At 40.7% G+C, this 21,113-nt stretch overlaps 2 protein-coding genes across 2 annotated transcripts; one reads left to right on the top strand and one right to left on the bottom strand.

The window, feature by feature from the left end:
* The first annotated feature begins 9,941 nt into the window (after window positions 1–9,941).
* On the top strand, window positions 9,942–15,120 carry bcl2l16 (BCL2 like 16). Its single transcript, XM_077561279.1, has 2 exons — window positions 9,942–10,502; window positions 14,592–15,120. Exons 1-2 carry the CDS (start codon window positions 10,020–10,022, stop codon window positions 14,718–14,720), a joined length of 612 nt encoding a protein of 203 aa, XP_077417405.1. The 5' UTR covers window positions 9,942–10,019; the 3' UTR covers window positions 14,721–15,120.
* Window positions 14,871–18,894, bottom strand: LOC144048856 (tubulin beta chain-like). Its single transcript, XM_077561278.1, has 4 exons — window positions 18,727–18,894; window positions 16,990–17,098; window positions 16,806–16,916; window positions 14,871–16,664 (listed from the first exon to the last, which is right to left on the bottom strand). The coding sequence occupies exons 1-4, from the start codon at window positions 18,781–18,783 to the stop codon at window positions 15,607–15,609; spliced, it is 1,335 nt and encodes a 444-aa protein (XP_077417404.1). The 5' UTR covers window positions 18,784–18,894; the 3' UTR covers window positions 14,871–15,606.
* Between the last annotated feature and the right edge of the window lie 2,219 nt (window positions 18,895–21,113).

Genomic DNA, 21,113 nt, shown 5'->3' with positions numbered 1-21,113 from the left:
GAGTAGTATCTGCAGATATTGCGTCTGTCTCAAAAGCTTGAAGCAGTGGGTAAATTAGAGTCTGGTGTGAATCGATAAACACTGTCAAACACCTAGGGGGGTCCCCCAATTTTCCCACAATCCACTCCACCCCCTGGGCCGAGGAACACAATGGCAGGGCATCAATACCTGCAATTGGGAGAAGGTGGAACAGAAGAGACGGCAAGCAAAATCACACAAGTGGGTCAGCTCTCCTCCAGACAGTAAATGGGTGCGCAATTGTTTGCATCAATTGAGACCTGTGGGAGATGGAGGACACTATGGGGAAGGGCTGCCATTAGGAGTGCATTGGTATAGAAGGTGGGTGCTTTGGAGGAGAATGGGGTGTGGAGGTTTTTAAAGCAAGGAGAGATGGGTGGTATAGGTGTTTTCAATTACCAGCAAATTCTGAGCAATTTCCTCCTCTTTCTGACCACGCCGCCAACCGAGAGGCTGATGGGAGGTCTGAACAAAGAGGCATGGAAATCGCAATTGTTTGACTGTGGCTTGGCGGGAGGGAGCAGGAGGGGGTCGGTTTTCATCCATCTGCCTTGTTCAACCGTTCACTGTCACCTTGTAGGTTGGAGTCCTTTTTTTCTCTCCGTTTTTTTCATCATGCTACTTGCTCAGAGTCAGATGGGTTGTTATGCAAGTCTCACATCATGGAGACACATGCCAGTGTTTAGGTACTTTACGATAACGTTGGGGTGGGAGAGAGTCCTTTGATAAGATGCATTACAATGCATATGTCAACGATTCTTAATTCATGAACACATTTAAACAATCAATTGTATCTTTAAGCCAGGGGCACCATCTAGAGGAGTAAAAAAAATGGCAAGGGCTTCATGAGGTGATTCAGTTTTAAGTGTTTGTTAAGTGATGAACTTTTAAATTTAATGTCCTTCAATTTATATGACACGAGGAGAAAAACATTCGGTAAAAACACTTTTTACTTTTACTCGAACTGGTGGCGGGCGCATCACGTGCGGCCACCGGAAACGGGAACTGGTAGCGGGCGCAGCACGTGCACCGCAGGAAACTGGAACTGGTGGCGGGCGCAGCACGTGCGCCGCCGGAAACTGGAGCCGATGGCGGGCGCAGCACGTGCGCCGCCGGAAACTGGAGCTGATGGCGGGCGCAGCACGTGCGCCGCCGGAAACTGGAACTGGTGGCGGGCGCAGCACGAGCGCTGCCGGAAACTGGAGCTGATGGCGGGCGCAGCATGTGCGCCGCCGGAAACGGGAACTGGTGGCGGGCGCAGCACGTGCGCCGCCGGAAACGGGAACTGGTGGCGGGCGCAGCACGTGCGCCGCCGGAAACTGGAACTGGTGGGGGGCACAGCAAGTGCACCGCTGGAACGGGAACTGGAGGCGGCCACAGGACGTGCGCCGTCGGAACAGAAACTGGTACTTGCCTCTTGCTCTGCTGGGTCCGTTTCTCGTTGGATCATTCTGTCACGGTGGGGTTGGAGGACCCAAATGCAGGGAGGCAGGAGAACCACGGCAGGGATGCATGTAATACTGAAAACGCTTTATTTAACAAAAACACTACCAGGGGTACTGGGTGAACAAAACCAACAAAGATCTGAAAAGACCAAAAATCAAAGTAACAACAAAACACCAGTGGTGACAGCGACACCAATCATAACATTGTAGGAATCAGCGGTTCAGAAAATGGATGGATGGATATACAAACATATGCCTACAGAATCACTGTTGTTGTTAGGCTAAGCATTTTGTTTGTTTGTTTGTTTATTGAACATACAAACCAGCAAAATAAATACTGCAATTAAAATAAAAATATTTAAAAGACAAGTATATTTTTACATACATAATCATCATTAAGCACAGCTTACATGTTCAAAGGGGAGTAGGAAGAAGTAAAAAAATGTATTGAGTCCTACCCCTTACAAAAGAAAAAAACAGACACAAACTTACAAATAAACAGCTGCATTTATGCGTGCATAGATATGCCATTTAGTTGATAAGCAAACATTTTATAGATAAATCACAGATATATAAATCAGCACAAAGGCTTACACATACATATTTAATTGCACTCCGTTTTCTACATTTGCACTGACTTATACCTGATTTAAATATTGTTGTTGAATTTTTTTATATACATCCTTTTAAACACAACTAGTGATTCACACCTTTTCAGGTTAATTCCAAAATTATTCCACAAATTAACACCTATAATTGTAACACACCTTTGCTAAAGTTTTGAATTTTTTATAGACACTTATACCTCTCAAATCACAGTCACTGTCTCTGATTTCAAACAGCTTCTGAATATTGTGGCAAAGTAGGTTGTTGTGTACTTTGTACATTATTTGAGCAATTTTAAACTCAACTAAACATACCATAACATTTCATTGTGTTTAATTTGATAAATAGTGAATTTGTTGGTTCTGTATATTTTAATCGGTCAATAATTCTTATTGCTCTTTTTTGAAATTTGAAAAGAGAGTAAGTATTTGTTCTGTAAGCATTTCCCCATATTTCCACACAATAGGTTAGATATGGTAATAATAATTAGCATTGTAATGTACATATATAATTAATTCTTATTCAAAGCATCCTTTGTTTTGTAAAGGATCCCTATCGATTTGGACACTTTCTTTTTAACACTGTCTATGTGGGACTTCCAGCTTAATCTTTCATCGATAACTACTACAATTGTGACTAGGTGTTTGACCTGTCTCGTGCCAAAAACTATAATCTTTGTTTTGTTTAAATTTTCTTTCACTGGCAAAGCTTTTAAAAGTTAAATCTCATCAAATATTGTAATTATTGCAAATGATTAGAACCTCTACATACGGTACATACTGTAGTTATTTGTACCATTTACTATGTGTCCCTTTTACATTTTCAAATGTTACTTAATGAATCCTTGAAACCTCTTTACCACATTTAAATCACATACAACTGGTGTACATGGTCAAATCTGTTTTCTTCAATGTGACACGTGTTTACTCTTAATTTTGCACCTTCCATTCCACTGCAGCAATCTATAGATCAGAAACCTTTCCCCTGGCTAAAGGGAAGTCACCTCATCTCCAATCTTGGAACATGAACGAACGTATGAGAGGACTGTTACGAGCCGCTATCAAACATGTCACTTCCCTTGTTCGCCAGGCAAAAAGGACATACACACACGGACAAAATTATTGGGACACTTTGTCAATTCACAAAGAAAAACTACAAATTTCATGAGACAATGAGTTTTTTTTTTCCAAGTATAGCAGCTTTCACTCTATGGGAAAATATTCTACTAGATTTGCACTGCAGTGTGTTTGTGGGAACTCAAATCCCTAAACAGTAAAGATGTAAAAATGAAAAGCAAGTCACATATGTGAGACTGTGTGTGAATGTGTGCCTATCTGTGTGAGCTTGCATGCAGGGGGTGGGGATGGGCTTCTTTCTGGATGGTTAGTCTTATCTTCATGCGCACTCACAATGTATGCTGCACCAGATGGCCACAGAACACATAGCCGCTAATGGCACCACTTGATCATGTCTGGCTTGTGCTATAAATCAGTATATTAACAATGAACACATGTCATACATATAGTTTGATTGATCCCCGTGTGACACATAAAGCCATTTCATGAAATGAGAGGAAACACTCAGAGGACCTTGCAGATTTAGCTGTGCGTGCCTGATTGATGGTAGACAAGAGAAATCTCGCAGGCATTATTCTCAATTTATGATCGCTCTCATGTTTTTGCGTATACATGTTTGTTTATTAAAAGATCACATTGCTGCTGTCCATGTGGGGGCATTTAAATGGTCTGCTCTGTAAATCTCCTTTCCTTTTGAAGATCTCTGGAAAAGTGGTGATGAGCTCTGATGAGAGTGAGCAATTTGACAGCGATGACACACACGCGCACACCGCGACCACGTTGCTCTTCTGTACGACAGCCATTCATGATCAGTTCTAAAAGTAGCAACATGATCACAAGCTTAAAAAATTAGAAATAAATAATCATGTTACATTTTTTATTTATCAGAAAAAAAATTGTGTTACAGTTACACTCAAGGCCTGCGGGCCAGATCCGACCGACCGTGAATATCTTTTTTTTTTGTCGTTGAGAAAGCTCAGTATTGTTCATTTGGTAATCTTACCATGTGTCATATGTCATCATCATTGCTCTCTCTCTTTTTTTTTTATGTGCGTGAGTATTTGCATGTGCGGGTGTGTGTGTGCATCTGTGCATGCATGTGAGTTCGTACTCATTAATTCACCTAAAACCTATTAAAAATCCCATACCGTTCACCTAAACCGAATACTTCAGAATCCAGCTAAAGTCGTGAGGTTGTCAGGAGACCCGAGGAAGGATCAAAGAAAAGAAAGAAAAGTGAAATCCAGCACCGACCAGACATCACCTACTACCCACGGGTTACCAACCAGAATATTTCACCAACCCCAGGAACATCTAAATTCCAACAAATTAGGGAGACCTCAAGAGACCAAAGGAAAGACTGAGGGAAGGAAGGAAGGTTAGATGAAGCAGAGTGAGATCCGAGACATCAGCCTCTACCGATTCAACGACCAGAGGAAGAAGCAGATTGTGTTTGAATTTCAGTAGATGCTGGTGTGGTGGATCTGGCATGCATGAAAACCTCCACCAGAGAGGGGAGCTGTCGACCCCTGCCAGGACAGAGCAAGCACAATCCCCCCAGGCCACGGCAGCGCCAAGGCACAACCCCCGGCCCCGCAGAGGCCACCGGCCGGAGAGCAAACCCAGAAGCCAGGAGCGCCCTCCACCCCAACATGGCGCGCGCCCCAAGACCAACACAACATAACGGGGCACGGCAGGTCCACCAGGCACCCCACTGGCCGGCCCACAGCCCCCGCCATGTGAATATCATTTTATGTGCATGGCGAATGATTGCCACTGATGCCACCATGCTTTCTTAACTTGTGTTCATAACTAGCCACAAAACGATAATAATCTAATGATGGCGGAATTAGGTACAGTAGTATCTTGGGGTGATTATCAACACACAAAATCTATTAGCTAAAGGACAAGAGTTGGAACTGCCTGGTACTCAAGCCACACAATTCTACACACAGCAGAGCATCTAGCTTGAAACAAGGAACAGCAAAGTGGAAAACAGTGCACAGCAATAAATACTGTAAGGTGATGCAAACTTGACTTCAAGCAGTATTTCAACAATTAATAAAACATTAATTTTGTTCCATTGCTGTACCAAAAGTGAAAGGAACTGTTAACGTAAAACCAAGGTACACCTAATCACAATTTCTGGCATACCATTAAAGCCCTACTGAATATTATAACATATGTTATAACAGGCCCCCTGAGGAGAGACCATTATGACGTTGTGGCCCGCAATGAAGATAACAGCTTGATCATTACATTTTACTGTATGTACAGTGGTATTCATACTGCTTGACCTTTCGCACATTTTGTCACATTACTACAATTGTAATTTGAAAAATGTATATTATTGTTCCTTCATGTGATTAACACAGAGTGGTGCACTGCAAATGTAGGAAGATGGACGTGATTGTTGGTTTTCAATTCATTTAAAATAATATAAACCTAAAAATAATACATGCAAAAGTAATCAGCCCATTTTACTCTGATCCCCAAAAAACCCAATCCCATATTGCAATCAATGCCATGAAATCCCAATAACATAAATTTACGTTTGAGGCAGTGATGTGGCAAAATGTGAAAAATATTCAAGGGGCATATATTATTTTGTAAGTCACTGTACAGTACAGTGCATTGAAACCCATCTTGTTCTTTCATCAAAATCTGGACAAATGTAGTCCTCTAAAACTTGTGTTGACAATTCTGACCCATACTCAGCCTCTTAAAATAATTTATTTTGGAGGCATGACAAATTAAAACACTCACCTAAAGACCAAAATGTGTTGACAATTCAGTAAAATGCTAACTGTGTCTACTATGTTCATCAAAGTTTTATACTAGCAGAGATGGTAAAAGTACTGACATTCTCTAATTGAGTAAAAGTACAATTACTTGTCAAAAAAACAACTTTGGTCAAACTAAAAGTCCTCACTCAAATAATTATTAAAGTAAAAGTAAAGAAGTACAGGCATGAAATGTACAAACCCAATTCAAAAAAGTTGGGACACTATACAAATTGTGAATAAAAACTGAATGCAATTATGTGGAAGTGCCAAATGTTAATATTTTATTCAAAATAGAACATAGAGAACAGGTCAAAAGTTTAAACTGAGAAAATGTAGAATTTTAAGGAAGAACTATGTTGATTTTAAATTCCGTGGTGTCAATTAACTCTTTGACTGCCATGGACGTTAAAAGACGTCAAGTAAAAACCTACGGAGGGCCGCCAATGACTTTAAAAGACGTCAAGTAAAAACCTACGGAGGGCCGCCAATGACTTTAAAAGACGTCATCCAATTATTAGTATTATTTTTTTTGAAACGGGTGGAGGAAAGCCTTGGCCAGCTGCTGTGAAAGTTTCAAGCAGCTTTAGTTAGCCTAATGACTATTTTTGGCCCCTAGATGGCAGCAATGACTCTCTTTTGACAAGATTGGGTAGGCGTCAGTAGAAGACGTGAGGCGGAGCTAGAGGGGACAATGGCTGGGGAATGGAAGAAAACATGGCGACCGGTTGCAAGCAGCTCACGGTCGAGCAGTTTTTTTCAAAGATGAAAAGCATCGACCAACGCTAAAGAGCACATTGATGACGACGATGATCATCATCGATGATGATGACTCCGAGGTTGGAAGCATTGACGCGGCAGTAGAAGACGTGAGGCGGAGCTAGATGGCTGAAGAAGCGAACAATGGCGACCGGTTGCAGGCAGCTCACACTTGGGAATTTTTTTCAAAGACGAAAGGCATCGACCAACGCTAAAGAGCACATTGATGACGACGATGATCATCATCCATGATGATGATGTTGACTCCGAGGTTGACGCTGAAGTTGCAAGCGTTGACGCGGCGGCTATGACGACGTCATAAAGGTTCACCGGCTAGCGATGCTAACACCGGAAAACGCGGAGCACAACCGAGCATGCTCAGGCGGACGTTCAATCGGACGACGAAGAGTGCCCCGAGTCCAATGCATATTCATCAGAGGAGTGGGTACAGTCTGCTACTTGCTATTCCCCGGAAAAAAAGGCCGTCAAGAAAGTGTAACGTCTGCACGCGAAAGGAGACATCGCAAGTGAAACTAATCTGTTGTGCAAATCCTGCTGTGTCTCCTTGCACGCATGGGAGCATTACAAAAAGAAAAACTGTATTTGAAACATCCACATAATTGTAAATAGTACCACAGTTGCACACATTTGTAAATAGTTTGCGAAATTGTTTTGTCAAATTGTTACACTGTTGAATGGAAATAAACATATTTTGCAACCAAAAAACACTTTTTCATTGTTGGTGATAGCGTTTTACAGAAGTAAAGCACTATTTAGGTGTTTGTGGCATCATTCATGGACAAAAAGAAGTGTACAATTCACTAGAGTGCATGAAATAACATCGTTTCACAAAAAGCTCTTTTTCTCCGCTTTTTGTTTCAAAACAGAGCATTTCGGTGAAACTAACCATTTTCTATTGTTGATTACTGAATGAAAGATTTTTCTGGTGAAAGATGAGAGTTCAATCTTTCATTTGGTAGTATGTGTGTTTCCATAGTCCAAACACAACATTTTCTGTGGACCTTGAAAGATCAGTCAAAATGCTTAAATCGGCTGGCACTGGCGACATCCCGTTTCTGAAAACGTCTGGCAGTCAAAGAGTTAATTTCCCCAAAATTTTCACCACTGTGAGGCATCCTCTCTTCTTCTTGCAACAGTCTGCAAACGTCTGTGGATCGAGGAGACAAGTTTCTCAAGTTTAGAAATAGGAACGCTGTCCCATTCTTGTCTAACACGCGTCTCTATAACTGTTCAACTGTCTTGGGCTTTCTTTGTTGCACCTTCCCCTTTATGATGCGCCAAATGTGCTCTATAAGTGAAAGAAGTGGACTGCAGGCTGGCCATTTCAATACCCGGATTGTGTTGAGAAATGCAAGATCTTCTCTGGAAGTGATGATGCCTGGATGGGAGCATATGTTGTTCTCCAATCTGAATATACCTTTCTGCATTGACGATGCTTTTCCAGATGTGGAAGCTGCCCATGCCACACGCACTCATGCATCCCTATACCATCACAGATGCAGGTTTATAAACCGAGTGCTGGTAACAACTTGGGTTGTCCTTGTCCTCTTTAGTCAGTATTATATAGTGCCCCAGTTTTCCACAAAGAACTTCGAATCGTGATTCGTCTGACCACAAAACGGGTTTCCACTTTGCCACACTCCATTTTAAATAACCCCTGGCCCAGAGAAACGCCTGCGCTTCTTGGTCTGCTTTAGAAATGGCTTCTTCTTTGTACTGTCGAGTTTCATCTGGCAATGGCAGCTGGCACGGTGGATTGTTTTCTGCCAATGTTTTCTGGAAGTATTGCTGAGCCATTTCTGTAATTTCCCTTACAGTAAGCATTCCTGTTTGTGGTTCAGTGCCGTTTAAGGACCCGAGGATCATGGGCATCCAGTATGACTTTTCGGCCTTGACTCTTACACACAGAGATTGTTCCAGATTCTCTGAATCTTTGGATGATGTTATGTACTGTAGATGATGATTACTTCGGCCTTTTTGCAATTTTTCGCTGGTTAACACCTTTCTGATATTTCTCCACTATCTTTCTGCGCAACATTGGAGAAATTGGTATTTCTCTACCCATCTTTGCTTCTGATAGACACTGCCACTCCGAGAAGCTCTTTTTATACTCCAATTAAATTGCCAATGGACCTCATTAGTGGTAACTGGTCTTCCAGCTGTTTTTGTTTTAAGTGCAATTGACTTTTCCAGCCTCTGCTACCTGTCCCAACTTTTTTTTTTTTGATTTGTTGGCACCATGAAATTTACAATCAACATATTTTTCCCTTAAAATGATATTGATTAATGATATTTTTAGCGGATGTGTCCTCCTACGTCATATAAATACATAAATTTAAGATTATTAATGGAGAATAAATGATTGGACCTTCTTTCATATTGTTAACTGGCAGTCTGCAGCGTTTATTATGTTCTGATTATCCTCTAAAGTGGTGGTGAGCATTGCGCTTGTATTTCTTCTAGGTTGTTCTAATCTATCCAATTGCACGTCATGTCATAGTTTGACGTAGAGCAAATCACAAACTGGGATTTAGGGGAACGGGTGTTACGCTTCATATGATTGGCAAAGCCAAGAGTCATTGACGGCTGCTTGTTCTTCCAAGTCTATTATTTTAATTGCTTTCATGCATTTAAAATAAAAGTAACAACCTTGTTTTGAAAATGTATTGAGGAAAAGTATAGATACTCATGTTAAAATGTAATGATAAAAGTAAAAAGTAGTCTCACAAATAAATACTCAGGAAATTAAAAAGTACTGGGGGAAAAAACTACACGGTACAGTAACGGAATATTTGTGGTTTGTTACTTCCCATCTCTGTTATACCACCTATCTTGTGCAGGCTGAGTTGGCTTTGAGCCTGGCAGGCAATAACACCAAAACCTGTAAGAGGGTTGCCACATAAACAGACAGCAGTGCCAAATGTTTTAAACAGCAAAAAGTATAAAACAGTGACATATGTGTGTGGATTTGTCATAGATGGCAAACATCTGCGTGGGTAAACAAAGGCCAAACGGTCTGCTCATAGTACTTGTGCATGGAGATGTGAAACAAGGGTATTATTGAGCACATGACATTTGAGAGGCCTGTTAGCAAGGGCTCTATATTTAGCTAGCAGGGGGACAAGTTGACTCGGTATAACACAGACACACACCAATGGACCTGCTGCTGTTTTGTGTGCACTCTATATTGCTTACAGGAGGAGGTGAGTTTGAAGGATTCCCAAGTAGGCAGGACAGATCACATTGACTTAAAGAATGGCCATCTGCCACCTGCTTCTCAATGGCAATAGAGCTTGATTAGTGAAACGACAATGTGCCAGTCAGAGGTATCAGAGGCCAGGCCGGGTCTAAGCAGTCCCGACCCGCTGGTGAGAGAGGCCTTCTTGATGGCTCATGACTACATCGACTATGTGATCACAGGCGGGGTAGATGGAACCATGGGTCCCGCTCCCACTGTTTGCACTGCCGCCCTTCGCTACGCTGGGGATGCGCTCCTCACACGCTTTCCCATCTTCTTCAAGCGCTGGCCACGTGTCTTCCAGGATGTGACCGAGAAGACAGCCTGTCCTACACTCATGAGGATCCTGGATGAACACTTCTTCCCCAGCGACCCTGGGGGGCGACGCCGGGACCTGGCATGGAGCGCAGTATTGTCGGTCTATATTCTAGCTGGCCAGATGGCCTTGCATTGCCATGAGAACGGCATGGCGGCGATTATGCCTCAGCTGAAGGACTGTGTGGGTGCTTATGTGGAGAGGGTCATCTGCCCTGATATCAGAGAAAAGGGAGGATGGGTATGTATTCACAATCTGAATGTATGTAGTCATATGTTAAGGTGCAGTATTCACACTTTATTTTTTTTTAATTAACAAACACTACAACAGATTTGAAACAAAACAAAAGATTAACTCTTAGGGCTCTATTTTCATAACAGCGTACCTGCTGAGGAGCGCAAACGCTGTCAGATTGTGATTTTAAGGCTTGCTATACGTTAGCCAATTTGGCATACTGGGCTCCGCTAAGATGGGCACAGCAGTGTCTTGGAGCATCAGTGTCTTAGAGTATCCTCTCATGGAGTGACAATTTGTTGGCAAAAAGTCAAATTTAAACTGTACTCCTGCTCATATCACATCTAACACTTCGATTGCATGGGCAAAGTCTTCCAGCAAAAACAGTGATCCTAAACATAAAGCAAAATCTACAATGGAATGGCTCATAAATAAACATATACACCAGGTATTAGAATGGTGAAGTCAAATTCCAGACCTGAATCTGTGGATAGATATGAACACTGCTGTTCACAATCTCCATCTAATCAACCTGAGCATGAGCTGTTTTTGCAATAAAAAATAGGCAAAACAATCAGTCTCTGGGTGTGCAAAATTGACAGACATACAGTATACCACAAAAGACTTGCAGCTGTAATTGCAGCAAAAAAGTGGTTGTACAAAGTTTTGGGTGGGGGTGGGTCTGGGTTGTTTCGCACATTCTACATTTATGTACATATAGAATGCAGCAAAAGGTGGTTGTTCAAAGTATTGGGGGAGGGGGGCAGGGTCTTGCGTGGTGGTTGTTTTTTGGGGGATTCTCATGACTGGTTACTCTGTAGATTCTCACTGAAGGCATCAAAACTATGTATGAACTGATGTGGCGTTATGTATTTCACAAAAAAAAAAGTGAAATAACTAAAAATATGTTTCATATTATAGATTCTTCAAAATAGCCATCCGTCGCTCTGGTTACTTTTTTTGCATACTCTTGACATTCTTACCTCTGAGAACTCCTGAAAGACTGTTGGAAAATCCTTTCAGGTGACTACCTTTTGAAGCTCATTGAGAGATTGCCAAGAATGTGCGAATAAGTAATCAGTAATAAGTAAGTAATAAGTAATCAGAGAATTATGTATTAATTTTAGTATTTTCACCTTTTTGTTAAGTACATTACTCCAAATGTGTTCGTTATTTGTCATAGTTTTGCTGCCTTCAGTGAGAATCTACAATGTAAATAATCATGAAAATAAAGCAAATGTATTGAATGAAAAGGTGTGTCCAAACTTTTGGCCTGTACTGTATATATATATATATATATATATATATATATATATATATATATATATATATATATATATATATATATATATACATACATACATATATAAACAGAAAAAAAGTTTTTAAGTTAAATTCTCATGAGCAACTTTTACATCTGCAAATGACATGCAGTGTTGCTGTAAACCACACTGACCGGTGCGTCAATGCTTCAATTATATTCTGTTAACTTACCGTACCTGTGATAAAGGTCTGGCAAAGCATCTACTAAGGCGGCAAAATTTTGGCGATGTTGACTAGACTTCAAGCAGCTATTGACTGCAAGTGCTTTCCATCAAGTAAGAAATACTATGGTTACTTTGAACAAAAACGTCCCTTTTCTTTAAAACATAAGTAGGTATACTCTACATATAATACCTGTAATTTCCAACTGATATATAGGCCTTTTGAAACCCCAAAAATATCAGCAAAGGAGAAATTAGTGTTTGAAATAATGTCGACAGCGGTTATTTCAACAATTCAATTAGTTTTGCAATAAGTTAAATGTAATTTTCAATTGGAGCCACATTTAATTTGGAGAACATGCAAAATTGCCTTTTCACTTGTATGTGACCCCGATAGACTAAACACAGTGTTCTGAATAATACTGTATTGTATTTGTGGTATATGAATTATGCAGCAAAATCCTTCCTTTTTTTTTTTTTTAATCCATCTCAGGGGATGGCCATTTTGCCACTTGCTCATGACTGCAAATGGCATCACAATTGCTCAGGGCTGAGCCAATGACAAGAATAATATGGAAAAGTTATTTTATTTCCATAACTCCATTTAAAAAGTCAAACTTCTATTGATTATAAATTCAGGGCCGACAATGTAAGTGTTCTCAAGTATTAATTTGTTTATTTTTACATAATTTGGGATTCCAGCTCATAATCCCACAAAAACAGGATTTCACATGTTTTTTTAATACTGTTACGAAATCATCCCAGATTTTGCAGGACATGATTTTTTTTACACTGAGTGTCATCTACTAAACTCAAAGCATCTACACAGGCTTACCAATTTGTCATTAAATTGATTCAGTTTGGTTCAATTGTCTCAGTTTGGTTCAATATGGCGAAGACTGCAGCCTTGACAACTGGCCAGAAGAGCATCATTGATAGGGTATGAATTGGCTGGGTAAGTCACAAAAGTTCATAGCCAAGGAGGTTGGTTGTTCACAGACTGCTGTTTCTAAGCTTGAAAGTCTAGTGGAAGGGCAAAATGTGACAGGAGAAGATGCACCACCTAAAGAGATGACCGTGGGCTTCAGCGGATTATCAAACAGAGCAGATTCAAGAATCTGTCAGAGATACAGAAAGAGTGGAATGAGGCAGGAGTCCTAGCACAACAGTCTGGTTCCTCGGGTCAAGCCACTTATGAGCCTGAGCCATCATAGGAAGCGTCTCAACTGGGCCAAGGAGAAGGAGGACTGGACTGTTGGCCAGTGGTCCAAGGCCTCTTTTCTAATGAAAGTGTGCCAGTCATTCGGGAATCGAGGTACAAGGGTTTGGAGGATGATGTGTGAGGAACAGAATCCAAGCTGCTTTGAGGTCCAGAGTGAAATATCCAGTCAGTCAGTCATGATTTGAAGTGCAATGTCCAGTGCAGGTGTTGGTCAACTCCGCTTTTTTAAATCCTAGGTCAGAGCAACACTCTACCAGAATGTTTTAATTTAGAGAACTTCATGATTACCTCTGCTGAGGATCTGTATGGAGATGCACATTTCATCTTCCGGCCCGTCCATACCGCCACAAGCACCAAAACCTGGTTTGATACCCATGCCATCACAGTGCTCGACTGGCCATCCAACTCATCGAATCTCAAACCTATTGAGAATTTATAGGGTATTATCAAGAGGAAAATGAGGGACATCAGACCCAAAACCTTAAGAGCTGACAGCAACCATTAAGGAGATCAGGGCTTCCATAACCCCTGGGCAATTACAGACTGATTGCCTTGATGCCACGGCGCATTAGGGCAGTTATTAAGGCAAAAGAAATTCAAAGTATTAAAGATTGACATCGTTTTGAAAGTACAATATTTAGATTGATTTGATGTGATCTTAATTTTGTTTATTCTGAGAAGTAAATGGTGAGTTTTTGACAGTATTCTAATTTTTGGAAATCTCGTTTTCTGTGGGTTTTATGAGCTGGAAGCCCTAATTATGTAAAAATAAACACGAATACTTGAAATCACTAATTTATAATACCCTATAAATTCTCAATGGGGCTGTGGTCCGGCATGGCTCAGTGGTTGAGTGGTCGTCTCCCATCCGTGAGGTTGTGGGTTTGATCCTCACCCCTGGTGACCATGTCGAAGTGTCCTTGAGCAAGACACTGAACCCCGATTTGCTCCCAATAGACTTGGCAGCGCCTTGCATGGCAGCAGTCGGCCATTGGTTTGTGTGAATGGTGAAAAGCGCTTTGGGCAGCATATAGTTAAAAGCGCTATATAAAAAGCAGTCCATTTAAATTGTGGGCCCTGAATCTATAACGAAATCCATGATCAATTTTTTTGTTTGTAAAGACTTGTAATAAGTGTTTAGACTAATAGGGCTGCATAGTACAGTCCTGCTTAGATCATAGTTTAAAACACACACACACACACAAAAAACATTTGGGTTGACTTGCCCTTTAAGTAGTCCTTTAAAGATGCTTGACATGATCATGCCACAAAATTGTGAAATCCAGCTTTATAAATTAACAGCTTGTCTGTCAATGTCAAAACTTTAAGGATACTCTCCAAATGATTATTGAAAACTGTCCTTAATGCTACTTTTCTGTTTTCTGCCAGGGTGGCTTTGTGTCACGCTTTGGAGAGAAACAGAACTTGGAGGGTCAGCTGAAGAAAGTGTGCTGCTGGACCCTGCTGGCTTTAGCCTCAAGCGTCCTTATTTACGTCATGTGGAAGAAAAAGTTTTAGCCAACATTGCCACCTCGTGACCACAGCCATAATTACACTATTCAAGAACCTTTTCTGAATCCAACTTAACGCAGTTTAAACCATGTTATATTTCTTGCTGATTATGTATGAATAATATATGTATTTGACCCTAGAAGCATGGCTTTAAACTTCATATTTCACTCATTTGCTTTATTGAAAAACACTGACACAATCACAAATGTTTTATGTAAAACACTACACTTGACAGAATTATTAGCGAACCATTTTCCGATGAAAACACAAATTATTTCCTATGTGCCATTTAAGAGAGCAATGCTCTCCTAACACAGCTTTTCCAAGCATCCTATACTTTCATTTTGGATCCTTGAAATATTTGTATTTGTGCACATTAAAAAATAATTTCACAAAAAAAAAAAAAGATTCGAAATGATTAGCTGCCCTAATGCTAATTGGCATGCGTGTTTTTTTTTCCAGGATAAGAAAAGAGCCTGAAGTTCTTCACTAGGATTTATGTGTGTTTTACTTAATGACCCAAAACATACATACATACATCTGGTCATTTTTTTATTTAATTTTTTTGTTATTTATTTTTGTTTTGTCTGAAACAACTTTGTTCCTGTGTGCAAATAAAATTATTGGTAGCGTCCAAAGTTAAAGTAGGAATGTTGTAAAAGCTATGTTAAAATGCATTGCTCCCGTTTAACAGCACTTGGGAAATGCTTGTGAAAAAAATTATGGGGGGACGAATAAGTCTGTCATCAAGTGCATCAAAATTATACACTCAAAATGTAACTTTAACCATGCACAAAACTTTGAATTTCACATGAGAGCATTGAAACCTGGAAGACTTGGAACACATTTCAAATACCGGTATACCAATTGGCCGGATAGGGGAGAGGGAATTTTAAGCCATATCTTCATCTTCCTCACCGTATTCTCCCTCATCCTCAGCAGTGGCATCCTGATACTGCTGGTACTCTGACACCAGGTCATTCATGTTGCTCTCTGCCTCGGTGAACTCCATCTCATCCATGCCCTCGCCCGTGTACCAGTGGAGGAAAGCTTTGCGCCTGAACATGGCTGTAAACTGCTCAGAGATGCGCTTGAAGAGCTCTTGGATGGCCGTGCTGTTGCCAATGAAGGTGGCGGCCATCTTGAGGCCCCGAGGGGCAATGTCACACACTGCGGTCTTGACATTGTTGGGGATCCATTCAACAAAGTAGCTGCTATTTTTGTTCTGCACGTTGAGCATCTGCTCATCCACCTCCTTCATGGACATGCGGCCACGGAAGATGGCGGCCACGGTCAGGTAGCGACCTTGGCGTGGGTCGCAGGCGGCCATCATGTTTTTGGCATCAAACATCTGCTGGGTGAGCTCAGGCACAGTGAGAGCCCTGTACTGCTGGCTGCCTCTGCTTGTGAGGGGGGCGAAGCCTGGCATGAAGAAGTGCAGACGAGGGAAGGGCACCATGTTGACAGCCAGTTTGCGCAGGTCAGCATTGAGCTGTCCAGGGAACCTGAGGCAGGTGGTGACGCCGCTCATGGTGGCAGAGACCAGGTGGTTAAGGTCGCCATAGGAGGGAGTGGTGAGCTTGAGGGTGCGGAAGCAGATATCGTACAGCGCCTCGTTGTCGATGCAGTAGGTCTCGTCTGTGTTCTCTACCAGCTGGTGAACTGACAGTGTAGCGTTGTAGGGCTCAACCACCGTATCGGATACTTTGGGAGAAGGCACCACGCTGAAGGTGTTCATGATGCGGTCTGGGTACTCTTCACGGATTTTGCTAATGAGCAGAGTGCCCATTCCGGAGCCAGTACCACCACCCAGAGAGTGTGTGAGCTGGAAACCCTGGAGGCAGTCACAGCTCTCAGCCTCTTTCCTCACTACATCCAAAACGGAGTCCACTAGCTCTGCACCCTCCGTGTAATGACCCTTAGCCCAGTTGTTACCGGCGCCACTTTGGCCTGTAAGAAAAATCAAGATTGAGCTGTACAACACTACAATAATGGAATGGAATAATATTGCTACTACAGAGAAAAGCAAATTGCTAAAATGTTTTTTTTTCTCTGATACAAAAAAATGCAATACATTTCAAAACTACTCACCAAAGACAAAGTTGTCTGGTCTGAAGACCTGACCAAAAGGTCCTGACCGCACAGAGTCCATTGTGCCTGGCTCCAGATCAACCAATACAGCACGGGGAACATATTTTCCACCTGAGAAGGCAGAGAGGTATAGATATAGTGGCAGCTACTAGCTAGTTTAAATATATAGGCTATTGTATCTTACCTGAAGCTTCATTATAGTAGACATTAACCCTATCCAACTGCAGGTCACTGTCACCATGGTATGTGCCAGTTGGGTCAATGCCATGCTCATCGCTGATCACCTCCCAAAACTGTAACAAACCAGAAATGTGTACAGCTGGCATAGATAGTGGATACAAGTACTCCAAGAAAAGATAAAAGCCTGAAACTATTTTTCCCAAACCTGGGTCTATTTGTGGATTACTGACAATTCCGAGTTTACTTCGAGTTTAAGTCAAGATGGCGCTTAATTCTGTCAAAGGAAGCTGCTCTCTCATTGAAAAGCATTGGATTTTGAATCGTTGGAATTTGATATGTGGGGATTGATTTGATTAAAAAAATGTGATGAAATGTCATTTATATGCCTGGTTTATCTTCTAGCCACCGGCAAAAGCAATATAATACACCATTTGTTTTTACAGTGTAAAGGAAGCATTTGCGTTGCAGAAATACATACCTGCCAACTACTACGGTTTTGCCGTAATGAGTACGGTTTTCTTGAACCCATTACGGTGTTACGGTTGCATTACAAAAACTACGGTTTTCCCCTTGAAAAAAAAAAAATTAAAATCGTAAATAAAGAATGAAAAACATTCCACCACGAGATCGCGAAGTACAGACGCTCCCCAACATACGAACGAGTTCCGTTCCGAGCGGTCGTTCGTAAGTTGCTTCAGCGCTATATTTTGTATTATAATTTATGTTTAAAGCCTATATAAGTATATTGAAGGTTTATATAAGTATGTTTAAGGCTTGTATACAAATAAACGGCATTGGTTTGTACTGAAAAAAACTTTTAATAAAATAGAGAGAATACGTACAGTACAGTGCAATGTTAGAGAGAGAACGAGAGACACTTAAAATGCTAAAAATCCTTTGGCTTCAGGGGGGCTTCACCCCCCTGAACCCCCCACCGGACGTCGACATGCGGCCCCTGGACCCTAGCTACTAGGCTTTTTCACTTTCAAAAGTTGGCAGGTATGCTTAAAATGCATATTTCAATTCCATATGGTACGCCACTTTTACAACATAGACGATGCCTTAGACTGAGATAAAATAGTAACACATTTCTAAATTAAAAGTAAAAAGAAAAATAGCCACATCTGTGGCTTTTTCTGTAGTGACAGAAAAAAAGCTGGCTCGTCACATTCACATGTATATTTTTACCAAACACGTGTCCACCAAAAAAAAAAAACAACAAAAAAGTAAGCAACGTTCAAATAACTTGTTTACGCAACATTTTTTATAGGTAACATTTTTCATAGGGACCCTTAATAGGAACATATCAAAGTCATCAAACATAACAGCAGGTCTTTTGCCACGTGATGAGCCATTATGTTGAACAAAGGCCAGCTTTCAAACTTTTATCAAGTGAAAGCGCTTTGGGCAGCATAAGAGACACACTAGTTTGGCTAAATTATTTTTGGTAATATTGTGGCCTTCAAGCAAACATGTTGAGACGAATCAGCTTTTATCATAAGTATTGCCTGACAATCAAAAGTTTTCGGGGGAACCAGGACAGCAACGAGTGAGTTCGTTCAAAGTCTGAGCTATACTGCTCGAATACCTTTCAAAATGATAGGCAGGCTTTACAAGTATTGAAATTAAACCAACATTTGTGATAGTAAAGATGTAGATAATCACCCTAGTTTTTTTAACCTGCCCGGAACAAAACACCAAACACTTCAATTTAAAACGTTCGACAACGGTATTGACTAACCTTAGCCCCAATCTGGTTTCCGCACTGACCAGCCTGTAGATGCACAATTTCCCTCATTTTCTGGTGTTAAAGCAAAGCGTGTCGCACAAGTTCGAAAGATTTCTAAACACGCGCGTCGTGCAGCTGATATGTGCGGCTGTGTGTCTCTGACGAGTAACCCGCCCCTTTACTTCTTCTCCTTAGTTTAACGGCAGATTACATATTTTTGGTGCATACCGCCCCCTTCTGTACAGGAACTTAGGAGGCTTTGTAACTCAAAGTCAAAGCAAACTGTATCATTACGAAGAGATCTAATCCTATCATTCGGCATCCCTTCTTCCTTTTTAATATACTTGTACTCTGTATTCCAATTTATCTTCCCCTTTCACACCACTGTCGATCTGTGTATCGTGTATTATAGGCTACTTGAAAAGAACATGGTTAACTTACATCCTAGGAAATTGGCAGACACCACACTGCTAATTGCTCTTTTCTGTTTGTTAACCTTTGTGTTGGATTAAGTCCTCCTGTGGCCTAATACACGAGCCTATTTGCTATACATTTTATTTCCAGCATTTTCTTCACTACTTTGTCGACCACCTCCTTGCCTCTAACCACAGCATGTGCTGGGACCCAACAATAGTCAAATCATTATTCCAAGATTACTGATTCAATTAAAAACGGTCTATCTAAGTCCTCGCTTAGGGTGTTTTTTTTTAGCTCAGTGGTTAAGCACCCACACCATGGCGAGTCTACGTTGTTTAATTCCCGGACTGTGGCACTGTGGGTATTCCCTCTCTCGTACTCCTGTTTCCTGTCCTAATTTCAGATGACGTATGATCGTATCATTAAAAGGGTAAAAATTGCAGGAAAGTCCTCTCTTATTGATTTTCCAGTTTCAAAGCTGACCCCGGAGAACCCACGGGGTCAAATTTGGCCCCTATAAATTTTGCTACTCAAATAACAAATACCTTTTTTTTTTCTTTTTTTCTTTTTTTTTACAAATTTAACTTCAAAAGTCCAGAGTGCCACTTCTGACCCCTGCATGGGGCCATCTAGTGGATGAATATTGCACTTACATTAGCCAGAGTGGTGGTGACAAGATGGCTGGCAACATGCTGTTTTGTTGAGCTGGAAATCAATCCAAACAAAACCATCTTCTCAGCCAACCATCAGATGGTAAATTTTTAATTTTTTTTTGTTAATCTATTTCATATCATGTTGCAGAATGCCTAGGAGTATGTTTTATATATATATTTTGATAAATTAGCAACTCTGAGCTAGTTCAAAAAACAAGGGTTAAATTGAAAAAACATATTTTGGTGTTCAGTGAACTTATAGCAGTCATTTAATGTATAATTCAGAATTTTCCAAAGAAGAAAAGGGTTCTTGGGTTCTCCAGGGTTAACACAGCCAGTCAGTCAGTACAAATCAAAAATTGTAGCGGGTTTGACATCTTAAATACATCTCAGAGCGGTTATTACCATACTCCCTTTAATCCTATATGTATAAATCGTTTAATCTATATCCATACCTTTTATTAAGTTTTAGGATATACTGTAGATCCCGATTCCACAACAGCCATCTTGTGTATTCTTTGACCCATATGTATTTTGTAAACCATAGCATTTACACGTACAGGAAAAAAAAAAACTTACACAACATTGTACCAAATTTTGGTCACTCGCTTGGACTGCCTTTCCTTTGAACAATTCTAAGTCAATGTTTGGGACAGGCCACATTCATGGGGGACTTTCACTCAACACAAGTGCAGGACTAATATACAATTCTATAGTTCCATATGATTCCCCCGCATTGTTAATAGTCCATCCCAAACCATCAATGGCCACCAATAAAACTGCAGAAGTCTTAATTTGCTTTCTTCACAAGAAGAAAAAGAAAGTATTTACAACAATCTTTATGACACATTAGGTCAGGGGTCACTAACCATTTTGAAAGTCTTATGAAACAACAAATTTACTCAAATTACCTATAATAATATTATTTTATGTTATTACTAATAGTAAATAATAATATGAAAGCATTGTTCATGTTAGTGATTTTTCAATGAGGAAACTAATATCATTATGCAACACTTTATCTCTATAAATCCTGCCAGTGTTTACACTCACTTCTACAATTCCTAGAAAATCCTAATGTCCCCTCACTGGTGAGTAGCACACAGGCTATTCATGTGCTAGGGCGCTAACTGGTGCCCCCAGTCATCACATTGGTGACACCTGCATTACCGGTAGATGAAAAGAAAGAAGAGCCCATGGGATTTTAAATTAAAAAGTTAAACAAAGGCCATAAAGTAATAGTTTTAACGGCTTTCTTATTTTGGGGGGATACATGTACTGTCTCAAAAATTAAGAAAAGAGGTTTTGAATAACAAAATTTGAATTTGT

The sequence above is a fragment of the Vanacampus margaritifer genome, chromosome 3 (assembly GCF_051991255.1).
Source record: "Vanacampus margaritifer isolate UIUO_Vmar chromosome 3, RoL_Vmar_1.0, whole genome shotgun sequence".
Classification (NCBI taxonomy): domain Eukaryota; kingdom Metazoa; phylum Chordata; class Actinopteri; order Syngnathiformes; family Syngnathidae; genus Vanacampus; species Vanacampus margaritifer.
This window is presented reverse-complemented; position numbering and strand designations above follow the sequence as displayed.

What these genes read in the sequence shown, in the direction of transcription:
- LOC144048856 (XM_077561278.1), bottom strand. Translation starts at nt 18,783, where the DNA reads ATGAGGGAAATTGTGCATCTACAGGCTGGTCAGTGCGGAAACCAGATT. An exon ending in CTACTATAATGAAGCTTCAG is followed by an intron (nt 16,917 to 16,989) that starts GTAAGATACAAT and finishes CTGCCTTCTCAG; the next exon opens with GTGGAAAATATGTTCCCCGT. An exon ending in ACCAGACAACTTTGTCTTTG is followed by an intron (nt 16,665 to 16,805) that starts GTGAGTAGTTTT and finishes TTTTTCTTACAG; the next exon opens with GCCAAAGTGGCGCCGGTAAC.
- bcl2l16 (XM_077561279.1), top strand. Translation starts at nt 10,020, where the DNA reads ATGTGCCAGTCAGAGGTATCAGAGGCCAGGCCGGGTCTAAGCAGTCCC. An exon ending in TCAGAGAAAAGGGAGGATGG is followed by an intron (nt 10,503 to 14,591) that starts GTATGTATTCAC and finishes GTTTTCTGCCAG; the next exon opens with GGTGGCTTTGTGTCACGCTT.